The sequence below is a fragment of the Protomyctophum parallelum genome (genome assembly GCF_964188405.1).
Source record: "Protomyctophum parallelum genome assembly, chromosome: 14".
Lineage (NCBI taxonomy): Eukaryota > Metazoa > Chordata > Actinopteri > Myctophiformes > Myctophidae > Protomyctophum > Protomyctophum parallelum.
Genome location: NC_139709.1, coordinates 3841608 through 3854551, shown reverse-complemented (window position 1 = coordinate 3854551; position 12944 = coordinate 3841608). Strand labels below are relative to the sequence as shown.

The 12944-nt window shown below is 47.1% G+C and overlaps 2 protein-coding genes across 4 annotated transcripts in view; one reads left to right on the top strand and one right to left on the bottom strand.

The window, feature by feature from the left end:
• The window catches only part of LOC310870528 (uroporphyrinogen decarboxylase-like), a 15612-nt gene extending 5361 nt beyond the window's left edge, over positions 1-10251 (bottom strand). Inside the window, exons 1-9 of one of the 3 annotated variants that reach the window (XM_083781765.1) lie at positions 10200-10242; positions 10121-10168; positions 9956-10054; positions 6217-6329; positions 5287-5366; positions 4852-4914; positions 3825-4022; positions 2627-2788; positions 937-1071 (exon numbers count right to left, since the gene is read on the bottom strand). In XM_083781765.1, the coding sequence (XP_083637891.1) occupies positions 937-1071; positions 2627-2788; positions 3825-4022; positions 4852-4914; positions 5287-5366; positions 6217-6329; positions 9956-9978 (774 nt within the window). In that variant the 5' untranslated portion in view covers positions 9979-10054; positions 10121-10168; positions 10200-10242. Of the gene's footprint in view, positions 1-936; positions 1072-2626; positions 2789-3824; positions 4023-4851; positions 4915-5286; positions 5367-6216; positions 6330-9530; positions 9663-9955 lie in introns of those variants that run through there. The other 2 variants (XM_083781764.1, XM_083781766.1) reach the window with 2 other exon arrangements.
• On the top strand, positions 6857-7690 carry LOC310870484 (small ribosomal subunit protein uS5-like; the record flags this gene model as incomplete). Its single annotated transcript, XM_083781717.1, has 1 exon — positions 6857-7690. The coding sequence occupies one exon, from the start codon at positions 6857-6859 to the stop codon at positions 7688-7690; it is 834 nt and encodes a 277-aa protein (XP_083637843.1).
• Positions 10252-12944: the final 2693 nt, after the last annotated feature.

Here is a 12944-nt window from a genome sequence, read left to right as displayed (position 1 = left end):
ACTTTTTACTTCTACTCCACCTCGGGTCCAGATACTGTACTTTTACTCCACCACATATTTGTAAACTTTAGTAACTTTTTTTAAAGATTTTTTTTTTGTGGCTTTTCTACCTTTATTGATAGATATAGAGATACAAGTGAATAATGACAGGAAAGAGAGAATACCAGGATGTACCCATGGTGAGAGGAGACATACTGTACTGTACTGTACTTTCAGCTTGTCTTTGACACCTCTCACCGTGTGTGTGTGTGTGTGTGTGTGTGTGTGTGTGTGTGTGTGTGTGTGTGTGTGTGTGTGTGTGTGTGTGTGTGTGTGTGTGTGTGTGTGTGTGTGTGTGTGTGTGTGTGTGTGTGTGTGTGTTTCTTCTCTCACCGTCCATGGTCTGAATCCTTCAGCTCGTCTTTGACCGTGTGTGTGTGTGTGTGTGTGTGTGTGTGTGTGTGTGTGTGTGTGTGTGTGTGTGTGTGTGTGTGTGTGTGTGTGTGTGTCTCCTCTCACCGTCCATGGTCTGAATCCTTCAGCTCGTCTTTGACCTTGTGTGACCAAAGTGTTTGTGTGTGTGTGTGTGTGTGTGTGTCCTCTCACCGTGTGTGTGTGTGTGTGTGCGTGTGTCCTCTCACCATGGGTATGTCCTGGTCTGAATCCTGTGCGTGTGTGTGTGTGTGCGTGCGTGTGTGTGTGTGTGTGCGTGTGTCCTCTCACCATGGGTATGTCCTGGTCTGAATCCTGTGTGTGTGTGTGTGTGTGTGTGTGTGTGTGTGTGTGTGCGTGTGTCCTCTCACCATGGGTATGTCCTGGTCTGATTCCTGTGTGTGTGTGTGTGTGTGTGTGTGTGTGTGTGTGTGCGTGTGTCCTCTCACCATGGGTATGTCCTGGTCTGATTCCTGTGTGTGTGTGTGTGTGTGTGTGTGTGTGTGTGTGCGTGTGTCCTCTCACCATGGGTATGTCCTGGTCTGAATCCTTCAGCTTGTCTTTAACCCTTCGTGCGATGTCTCGTAGGTACGGCAGGGAGAACTCCTTGAACTCCACCGGCCCAAGGATGCCGGCGTTGGACTCAAACACCTGCAGGGCCTGAGGAAGGAGAACGGGCCGGTTAGCAGAGCCTGAGGAAGGAGAACGGGCCGGTTAGCAGAGCCTGAGGAAGGAGAACGGGCTGGTTAGCAGAGCCTGAGGAAGGAGAACGGGCCGGTTAGCAGAGACTCAAACACCTGCAGAGCCTGAGGAAGGAGAACGGGCTGGTTAGCAGAGAAACGCCACAGAAACACTGACGTATTTGAGGTATTACCCAGAGTTATATATATATATATATAAAACTAGAGAGCGAACCAGGAGCGACATAACCCCCCCCCCCCCGGACACTTTAAGCCTTTTATTTAGGTGCTAGTATACAGAACGACTAACGTTTCCACCTAAAAGGTCGAAAGATTGTTTATGCCGTTGGCCTGTTTATGTGTAAACTTGAAACATTATTGTATTGTAAAAAAGGTCTCTTTTGCCTTGATCTTTTTTTTAACATAACAGTATTAGTTTACTATAATTAGATCAATACACGATAATCAACACTAACACTTTTAATTTAGAACACAGCCAAATCAAAACATAGTACATACGTGTTCAATCAAGTATTCAATTCAAAGCAGACGGCACAAACAATATTAGTTTGCCTCTTCTACAAAAATTAAAGTTACAAGTTACTGTCGCAGTGCCAGAGGACAGGCAGGTGGGGCGTTACCATGTCTATGCTCGGACGTAGAATACATATACGCGGTGTGAATATGGTCTATAGAGCACCGAAGTCTGACGTCACTTTCAGTAGAGGGCGTCTGTCCCCAGGTTCATGTATTTGTTTTAGTTGCATTGAAATCCCCATTGAGGCGATTTGAGATCGCCTCATATAACAACTGTGTTTGAAAAATAAACATGTCATCCCGGCCGCTTCACTCATATGGATATGAAGAATCAACTGACTGAGAGAAAACTCTAATGTTACTGCTGCTGAATTAGTTAGATTTTCGCTAGAAGCAGACTGTATCATATGTGAGTGACTGACTGTCGCAAACGATACAGAGACACCTCCCTAACAATAACGCCGAGACAGCTTGTTTATTTTTGGACCACAACGCTTATAGTAGACGATATTAAGATCACCCCCCATGTTATTCTCCATAGAGAAATTACTTCCGCGAACCAGGGGAATCGTCGGGATGAGCGAGTTACGTCAGGACTTTAGAACCAGGGGAATCAAAGGGATGAGCGAGTTACGTCAGGACTTTAGAACCAGGGGAATCGAAGGGATGAGCGAGTTACGTCAGGACATTAGAACCAGGGGAATCGTCGGGATGAGCGAGTTACGTCAGGACTTTAGAACCAGGGGAATCAAAGGGATGAGCGAGTTACGTCAGGACTTTAGAACCAGGGGAATCGAAGGGATGAGCGAGTTACGTAGAACCAGGGGAATCGAAGGGATGAGCGAGTTACGTCAGGACATTAGAACCAGGGGAATCGAAGGGATGAGCGAGTTACGTCAGGACTTCGGTGCTCTATTGAACTGGATCCCTACCTGTGCCCCAGCAGCCACCTGCCCCAGCAGGTATTCCACCACCCTCCCCTCCCCTCCCCTCCTCACCTGTGCCCCTGCAGCCACCTGCCCCAGAAGGTATTCCACCACCAGGTCGGTCAGCATCCTCAGCAGCATGTGGCTGGCCTCCGGGTGGCGGTAGAGCCAGCGCTTGGCCTTAGAGAGAGTCTTGGAGCCTCCGCCCTCGATCATGTAGCCCATGAGGGTCCACTGTGGAGGGGGGAGGAGGACACAGTGTTGACCTGGGGCTCTATAGAGAGAGACCCGGAAAATAAATCCCTGTTCGTTCATTTTCCTCATAGACTTTTCAGAAAGTATTTATTTAAAGACGTTTACGCCGCGGACAAAGACAACTCTTGTCGTGACAAATCATGACAACAAACAAAAAATTTCGGGTCCAAACAAAACAAAAAAACACTTTTTTTTTGTTGTTTTTCTTCTTTGTAATTATTTGTTTGGTCCAAAATATTGTGTGTGTTGTCATGATTTGTCACAAGAGTTGGCTTCGTACGACGCTTTAAAAGGTCTTTAAATAAATACGTTTTGAAATGTCTACGGGAAAAATGCATTGGGATTAATTTCCTGGGCCTGGCGTCGTCATGAAAGGGGGCGGGGGACTATTGTCGTCCATGCTAAAGCCCTTATTCCTAAACTTCTTTGCCTTTTTTTTATTTTTTTACTTTTTTGAAAAACATTTTTGAATATTTCAACTAGCCGATCTACATCACCACATTGTGAGCTTGTAGAATGTAGATTGTCCGTTTAAAAAAAAATAGTAAAAAGAAAAAAAGGATACGAGGTTTAGCATGTACGAATATAGAGCCCATAGTCTTTTGAATACAATTTAATTTAGTTTTAGTCATTTTTGTAGTGAGTTCAAGTCCGTTGGTCTCCCCTTGTCCCCCATATATGGGGACTAGGTTGGTCTCCCCTTGTCCCCCATATATGGGGACTAGGTTGCTCTCCCCTTGTCCCCCATATATGGGGACTAGGTTGCTCTCCCCTTGTCCCCCATATATGGAGACTAGGTTGGTATATGGGGACTAGGTTGCTCTCCCCTTGTCCCCCATATATGGGGACTAGGTTGCTCTCCCCTTGTCCCCTATATATGGGGACTAGGTTGGTGGAGGGTGTGTAGAGCCCAGGATCACATTAGATCATTGACACAGGGGTGAAAAATGGGTTACAAAATCGTGGGATAAACATTATATAAAAACAAAACAAAAAAAAAAGTAGGACTGCTCACCGGCGCTCCAGTGAACCCGATGAGCGGCACCTTGCCCTGGATCTTGTGTCTGGTCAGGGTGAGGGCCTTGAACACGTAGCCCAGCTCCTTCTGGACGTCCACCTTGGTGTTCAGCCTCTGGAGGTCCTCGGGCTCCTGCAGAGGCTCTGGGAAGGACGGGCCTTTACCGGGAATCATCTGGACCTCCATGCCCATGGCCTGGAGGGAGGAGGAGGAGGAGGTGGGACACGGACGCACGTTTAAGGTGGGAACCCCTTTTGGTGTTTTAAGCGTTAAGTTATAATTTAGCTATTGAAAAATAGCAGATCTACAAGCTCATAGCTACGAGCTTGTAGGTCTGCTATTTTTGAAAAGTCGTGAAAATGTGGCGCAAATCTTTGAATATATATTCTTTCAGACTAAGCGAACGTTTTTAACTCAAATCTTTGCTTCTGGGGGGGGTGTCCCTGGAACAACATATTTTCAGATGGGGGTCGGCGGCCAATTACATAAGATATTGGGGGTCCTTGACATGAAATTGTTTGAGAACGACTGACATAGAAACATGGGGTTTTTCAGAAAACTGTCAGGATTTAGAAGGCATTTGTAGAATCGTCTCAGGTCTAAATGGGTTATTCATTAAGACCCAGTTCTACAAAATGTCTTCTAAATCATGACCGTTTTCCGAAAAACCTATGTTTGTATATCACTGGTGCTCAAACTTGCGTGGTGAGTAGGCGCGTATGTCGCAAATCGATTAAAATTGTGTAATTAAATCACAATTTATATAGCCACGCAAACAGCAGAGGGTGTGTAAAAAAAGAACAGAAAATACAGGGTAAGAGAATTGATGAAAAAAGAAAGTTCAGTAAATTGCTTCTGTATTGAAAATAGGATAAAAGAAGAAAATTAAAAGAGAAAATACTGGATTTGTGTAAAAGAGAGACACATAAGTTAGAGTTTTTTCAGTCATTTGTCTGGAAAATGTATTTGTTTAAAGATAAGTGAACACCGCTACATGCCCAGTGGTGATGTGTTCATCGTTTACCTGAGGTATAACCAGGATGTCTGAGAAGATGATCGCAGCATCGAAGGGGAAACGTCTCAGAGGCTGAGGAAGGAAAAGAACAGAATACACTTTGGATAAAATGCCTTAGTTTTGTTACTGTATCTTATATCTACAGTATAAATGCACCAAGTCTCTGCCCGGCCTCTGGACAGACAGGCTCCATACATGGAACTGGCCTGTTCTGACATCTGCATAGACTCCATATTTGGGCATCCCTGACAAAGAACTGACATATATGGGCATAAAAGGGACACATACATAATAACTGGGTGGGGCATTCATTTCCAACTTGCATCGTTCCAAGTACTAAGTAGTAGTAATAAGTGTCAGTTTGTAATCTTTTTAGAAAGAGTTTGTGGAACAGGACTCAAGCCTAATTGGTAGAAATCAAAGAAAAACTAAGTAAACGTCTACCTGTAATGTGAGCTCACAGCACGCCTGTGGAGACTGGCACGTCTCGAAGAAGTCTTTTCCCGCCCTCGACTCGCGGAACTCTGCACACAAACAGGACAATAGATTATTATAATAATAGTAATAGTCATCTTTTTATAGACTTGAAAGCTCACGTGTTCCTTTAACAGCGTGACTAGAGTACTATGTCCACTGGGGAATTATCCAATTCTGCCTGCCTGGCAGGTAGCGTCCAGCCTGTCTCATGCAGGGACATGTGGGGTGTCCTGTCTGTCCTTACCTGGCAGGTAGCGTCCAGCCTGTCTCACACAGGGACATGTGGGGTGTCCTGTCTGTCCTTACCTGGCAGGTAGCATCCAGCCTGTCTCACACAGGGACATGTGGGGTGTCCTGTCTGTCCTTACCTGGCAGGTAGCGTCCAGTCTGTCTCACACAGGGACATGTGGGGTGTCCTCTGTCTGTCCTTACCTGGCAGGTAGCGTCCAGCCTGTCTCACACAGGGACATGTGGGGTGTCCTCTGTCTGTCCTTACCTGGCAGGTAGCATCCAGCCTGTCTCACACAGGGACATGTGGGGTGTCCTCTGTCTGTCCTTACCTGGCAGGTAGCATCCAGCCTGTCTCACACAGGGACATGCAGGGTGTCCTCTGTCTGTCCTTACCTGGCAGGTAGTGTCCAGCCTGTCTCATACACCACACGGGGACATGTGGGGTGTCCTCTGTCTGTCCTTACCTGGCAGGTAGCATCCAGTCTGTCTCACACAGGGACATGCAGGGTGTCCTCTGTCTGTCCTTACCTGGCAGGTAGCATCCAGCCTGTCTCATACACCACACGGGGACATGTGGGGTGTCCTGTCTGTCCTTACCTGGCAGGTAGCGTCCAGCCTGTCTCATACACCACACGGGGACATGTGGGGTGTCCTGTCTGTCCTTACCTGGCAGGTAGCGTCCAGCCTGTCTCATACACCACACGGGGACATGTGGGGTTTCCTGGCCTCTCGCGGCGCGCAGGAACACATCATTCTGCAGCGGGGGGAAGTTTTTGGGACTGGACGGAAGAAAATGACAAACGATGGACATCATGAAATGAGCATTTATATGCCATGTTAGCCCCGGACCAGCCTGTGTGATCTCTGGTCTAGAGGGGAGGGGCGGACTGCCGGCACGGAAAACAGACAAACGGTGGATCCTATCGGTTCACCATCTGAGCGCTCTCACTACCTCCAAATATGGATCGAACTAACCTTACAATCTCCATATTTGGCCCGGGCTGACCTAGAGCTCCATACACTGTATATATGGAAACAACAGATATGTCTATGTGTTGACATCAGGTCAATATAGAACTCCATATATGGATATATATAGACGACTGGCATCGTCATTTAGACAAGCGTAGCCGACTGGCTTTGTCATCGTGACAAGCGTCCAGCCAAGCCATATATAAAGAGTGGTTAGTTATTACCATTAAGATCAGATGAGGATATTTGGCCTTTACAACCCAGATATCGTTGCGTCAGGGATATTTCTAAGACATCTCTATCCTTCCTCCCGATCTTAACACACGTCACCAAAATGGCGGACGACGGCGGCGGCGGTAGAGGAGGTTTCCGCGGGGGTTTCGGCGGCGGCGGCGGGGGGCGCGGCGGTCGCGGCCGGGGGGGACGCGGCGGTCGCGGCGACAGAGGCGGTCGCGGCAGAGGCCGCGGAGGCAAGGCCGAGGAGAAGAAGGAGTGGGTTCCGGTCACCAAGCTGGGCCGCCTCGTCAAGGACGCCAAGATCACGTCCCTGGAGCACGTCTACCTCTACTCGCTGCCCATCAAGGAGGCGGAGGTCATCGACGCCTTCCTGGGCGCCGCGCTCAAGGACGAGGTCCTGAAGATCATGCCGGTGCAGAAGCAGACCCGGGCCGGGCAGCGCACGCGCTTCAAGGCCTTCGTGGCCGTGGGAGACCACAGCGGCCACGTGGGGCTGGGCGTCAAGTGCTCCAAGGAGGTGGCGACGGCCATCCGCGGCGCCATCGTCCTGGCCAAGCTGTCCGTGGTGCCCGTCCGGCGAGGCCACTGGGGCAACCGGATCGGCGCGCCCCACACGGTGCCCTGCAAGGTGACGGGCCGCTGCGGCTCCGTCACGGTGCGCCTGATCCCCGCGCCGCGCGGCACCGGCATCGTCTCGGCGCCCGTGCCCAAGAAGCTGCTCGCCATGGCGGGCGTGGAGGACTGCTACACGTCCGCCAGCGGGTCCACGGCCACGCTGGGGAACTTCGCCAAGGCCACCTTCGACGCCATCGCCAAGACCTACGGCTACCTGACCCCTGACCTGTGGAAGCCCACGCTCTTCGCCAAGTCTCCCTACCAGGAGTTCAGCGACCATCTGGCCAAGAACCACACCAGGACCACGGCCCCTTAGAACATCTGGGGCTTTTATTACAGAAGAAAATGTCCCAAAAAAAAGACATCTTGGTTAACCCGTTCTGACCTGAGATCAGATTCTAAAAATGTTCTTCTACATCCTGACAGTTTTCTGAAAAAGCTATGTTTCTATGTGTCAGTCGTTCTTCGATTTTTCAAAAAAAAATAGCAAACCTATAAGCTCGTAGCGCGCCACTCGGTGGCGCGCTTATGAGCTTGTAGATCTGCTATTTTTCAATAGCTAAAGCATAACGTAATGCTAACACCAAAAGAGTAGTATTTTATACCCACCTTTAATTACAGCATTAACTCAAGATGTTCTTTTAAAATGTACCTTTTTCCTGTCCCTGCCTATAGTAGCCTACACGTTGCTGGACATGGACAGTTGCGATTAACCACTTAGTTTGCACCCCAGAATTACATTGTTACTTTTAAAATATATATCTAAGGCCTGGGCCGGTTCAGCGGTCCAGGCACCTTGGCCGGTAATCCAGCATGACAGTGTGTCGCGGGTTCGAGTCCCGAGCCCGACCCCGACAAACCATGCTGTGTGTCTCCCCCTCGGTTCCTGTCAAGCTACTATATCTATCAATAAAGGCAAAAAAGCCCCAAAAGCTGTGACGCGTGTGCTTGTAGATCTGCCATTTCTGGCGAAGATATTTGGTGTAGAATAGATTGAAAAAGAACACACCCAAGTACGCTGCAATTAATTAAAAAAGTATAGAGGCCAAATGGTAAATGGTGTATTTATATAGTGCCTTTATCCAAGGCGCTTTACATAGATTGTGCATTACATTCACCCATTCACACACACATTCATACACCGATGGCTGAGGAAACCATGCAAGGAAACCACCTAGCACATCAGGAGCAATTAGGGGTTCAGAGTCTTTGCTCAAGGACACTAACTCTGGGGGAGGAGCCCACAGGGTTCGAACTGTCGACCTTAGCGTTTACCATCCAGCCACTCTACCCCCCCCCCTGAGCCACCGCCGCCCCAAGTGGCTAAAGTGAAGTGATGTATTATATATACCAAAAACTATTATCAAAGTGTCCCGTGGGCCGTGGCACAGCTTCCGTTGGCTCTTATCTGTAGTGTTGGGTCAACAGCTCCCCCAGAACGACCACGCCTCTCCTCTCTTATCGCTCAGACCAGCAGTGGAACAGTAACGGTTGAATGAAAAGCTGTGAGGCTGTCACAAATATTACAGTACGATCATATAATCGCCTAATCGACATTATTTGAGAGAATCGCAATAATGCTTTTGCATAATCGTCACATTTCTTTTCCGCGTTGAAAAGAAATGTTCATATATATATTTTCAAACATTTTTCCCCCAAATGATTGGACCAGTTCAGAGCTTGTAGATCGCCTATTTCCCCAATTCCCACTATGAATGGTTTTGTTACATTTATTTGTATTTATTTATTTAGGCTATTTGTCATTATCTCGTCCTCTGTCACAGCCTTAAAAGCCATAATTGTGACAGCCCCAGAGGACATATTGGTACCACACACTTTTGATTGATTGATTGATTGAAATATGTATTAACAGTTTGTAGAATTACAGTAAATTTCAAGCACAAACTCAATACAAAGACTGTTAACTGTGAGTGGACGACCCAATTAAGCATTACACTTGTTTACAACAGGGTCCACCATGTTCAATTCATCAAAACATTTAGAGACATACAAATAGACACTTCTATGTAGTTAAAGAACAGAACAGGAATTCATCATTATACACTGCTGTCAGTGCTGTGATATTCAATGTAATACAGTTCAATACAAGTTAGTAAAGTATCAAATCAATCAAATATAAGGGTCCATTTGGTTACCAACTGTCCATTTATCTCAGCTGGGGACCACCTGGGACCCCCTCGAGGACCACTGGTCTACGTCAGTAACGCCATGCAGGCAGCAGACACTAGACTAACTAGACAGTGGAAGCTTTTTGCTTTGGCAATGTTGTAATGTAAACTCATCATGGCGCGTTTATTCTCAAGCCAACAGAAAGCCCTTTGAAACGGAATGGAACCGCAAAGCTGTCGCTAAACCTCAAAGAACGATACGGATGACCGTCCGTACGTCATCATTATACGTTCTGTTTAGCCCTATACAAGCAGAACCCAATGCTACTGAGGTTTCTGACATTTTTGACGACCCAAATTTCAGAAAAGCTTTACGGAGGGTTCCGATCGGGGGCTACGTTCTGTTAAACAATGCTGCTCTAATGCCAGGTGTAGCCTACTACTGTACTTACAGTATGAGCTCGTCCTTGTCCATGGTGGTGGTGGTGGTGATGATGAGAAGAACAACAAGATGGTTTCTCCACAAGATGATCTAGTGTTGGTGTTCTAATCTGCTCTGTCTGTCTGTCTGTCTGTCTGTCTCCACACTGTCTGTCTGTCTGTCTGTCTGTCTCCACACTGTCTGTCTGTCTCCACACTGTCTGTCTATCTGTCTGTCTGTCTCCCTCCACACTGTCTGTCTGTCTCCCTCCACACTGTCTGTCTGTCTGTCATTCAAAAAGTTCCTTCCTCTTGCACAACACACACACACACACACACACACACACACACACACACACACACACAACCACTGCTTCAGGGCGCGGCCATCTTTGCGTGCTCACGTGATCGTTCATCACGTGCTCGTCGCTTACTGGCCCAATCACATCACAGCGCACAAGGCTTGGCTCCACAAGTGCACTAGACTAGATGGCCAATCACAGCGTCTCTCCACTGGATGTCGCTCGTGCATCATTGTGAACAGTTCAGTTTCCGTGTGTGTGTGTGTGTGTGTGTGTGTGTGTGTGTGTGTGTGTGTGTGTGTGTGTGTGTGTGTGTGTGTGTGTGTGTGTGTTTCAGATCATGTATGTAAAAGTACAACTAAACAATTCACAATCTATGCGTTTAGCAGACGCTCTTTAGTCTTAATCCAGAGCGATTTGCACATCATATCACACTATGGAAGTAAAAACATGACATTATTCGGCACACTGTCATACCATCACGTTTTTACTTCCATACCGCTTGCAGTTACATGCCATCCCGACTACATGTGTTCACGGTCGGAGCTATAGCCCCTCTCGGAACCCCCTGGGTCACTCAGCCCAATCTATCGTGCCGAACCGGTCTAAAAAATGTCAGAAACTTCAGTAGGCTACCAGCATTGGGTTCTGACTTGTGGGGCTATAGCTGGTCGGAGCCCGAGTCAACTTGAGAGTAAGTATACCGTGGCAAACTTACACATAATATTTCGTCTTACTATAGGCTACAATGTATAATTTGCATGTAGCCGCTACATGCAAATGCAATACAGTCGTCAAGTTGCACTGTTTGTGACGTTACCAATTCAAGTCAAGAGCTTTGATTGATTGATTGAAATATATAAACAGTTTGCAGAATTACAGTACATTTCAAGCACAAACTCAATACAAAGACTGTTAACTGTGAGAGTGGACGACCCAATTAAGCATTACACTTGTTTACAACATGGGTCCACATTGTTCAATTCATCAAAACACGTAGAGACAAATAGACACTTCTATGTAGTTAAAGCTACACGGAGTGTGCGCAAACATAAGCACGTGCGTGCGTATGTTTGCAAACATTTATAAGCACGTGCGCGTGCGTTGGTATCGTTGGTGTCTGTTAGCGAGTAGGTCTACGCCTGCCTGCTCTACATGATACATATATTGTACAGTTACTAGTGTGTGTGCGTGGGTGTGCACTGTGCTTACGCGGTGCATGATCCATGTGAGTGAGTGTACAACAACACATTACAGTAAGCATTTATTAGACCTCACGAGCTCTGTTTCAGAGCGACTTTAAATACAAAGTTCCAGATCTGAGTACTATAGTAAATGTTATGAAACCACGTCAATAATGAGTCTTTGACAGGGTAAATGTTCATACTCTAACAAGAAGTAAAACAAATGCTAACATGACTACTGCTGTATTGGTATGGTTATTGGCTGTATAGGCCTCTTTTTACTATTACGCTTTACCTATAATGCTGCTGTGATCGCTGAATCACCCCCCCCCCCCCCAGGGGGATTAAAAAGTGATATTTTATGACTTTACATTATATTATCCAACAGCCAAAAGAAGACACAGATGTAGGTTGCCAACACATACACCATGTATGAAGAGGGTCTTTCCCAGTTCAACATACACCATGTATGAAGAGGGTCTTTCCCAGCTCAACACATACACCATGTATGAAGAGGGTCTTTCCCAGCTCAACACATACACCATGTATGAAGAGGGTCTTTCCCAGCTCAACATACACCATGTATGAAGAGGGTCTTTCCCAGCTCAACACATACACCATGTATGAAGAGGGTCTTTCCCAGCTCAACACATACACCATGTATGAAGAGGGTCTTTCCCAGCTCAACATACACCATGTATGAAGAGGGTCTTTCCCAGCTCAACATACACCATGTATGAAGAGGGTCTTTCCCAGCTCAACACATACACCATGTATGAAGAGGGTCTTTCCCAGCTCAACACATACACCATGTATGAAGAGGGTCTTTCCCAGCTCAACACATACACCATGTATGAAGAGGGTCTTTCCCAGCTCAACATACACCATGTATGAAGAGGGTCTTTCCCAGCTCAACATACACCATGTATGAAGAGGGTCTTTCCCAGCTCAACACATACACCATGTGTGAAGAGGGTCTTTCCCAGCTCCGAGGGCGTAGGAGTAAAGGTAATGTTACATTATACGTTATTTGATGGTGACCAATGGTGAATATGTTTAAGGATATTGATTGTTTTATTTGTATGACTTCTTAGGGGTTCAAGTAAAAACCAGCAGGGCACTCTGTAGCGTTTATTTTATTTTATTTGTTATTCTTTATTTATATTTACCCAGGGAAGTAGCTGAGCACAGGTGCTCATTTTCAGCAACGCCCACACACACACACACACACACACACACACACACACACACACACACACACACACACACACACACACACACACACACACACACACACACACACACACACACACACACACACAGACACACATTAAAACCTGGGAGCTGACCAGTACAACCACAGTCTTGGCCACTAAGCAGCTCCAGGGGGAGCAGTTGGGGGTTCAGTCAGTGCCTTGCTCAAGGGCACTTCAGCGGTGTTGGGGTGAGTGATGACCAATCACTTCCCCACCCAGAGTTCTCCTGCCCGTCCGGGGAATCGAACCGGCAACCTTTCGGCAACTAGGGGGCGCTCC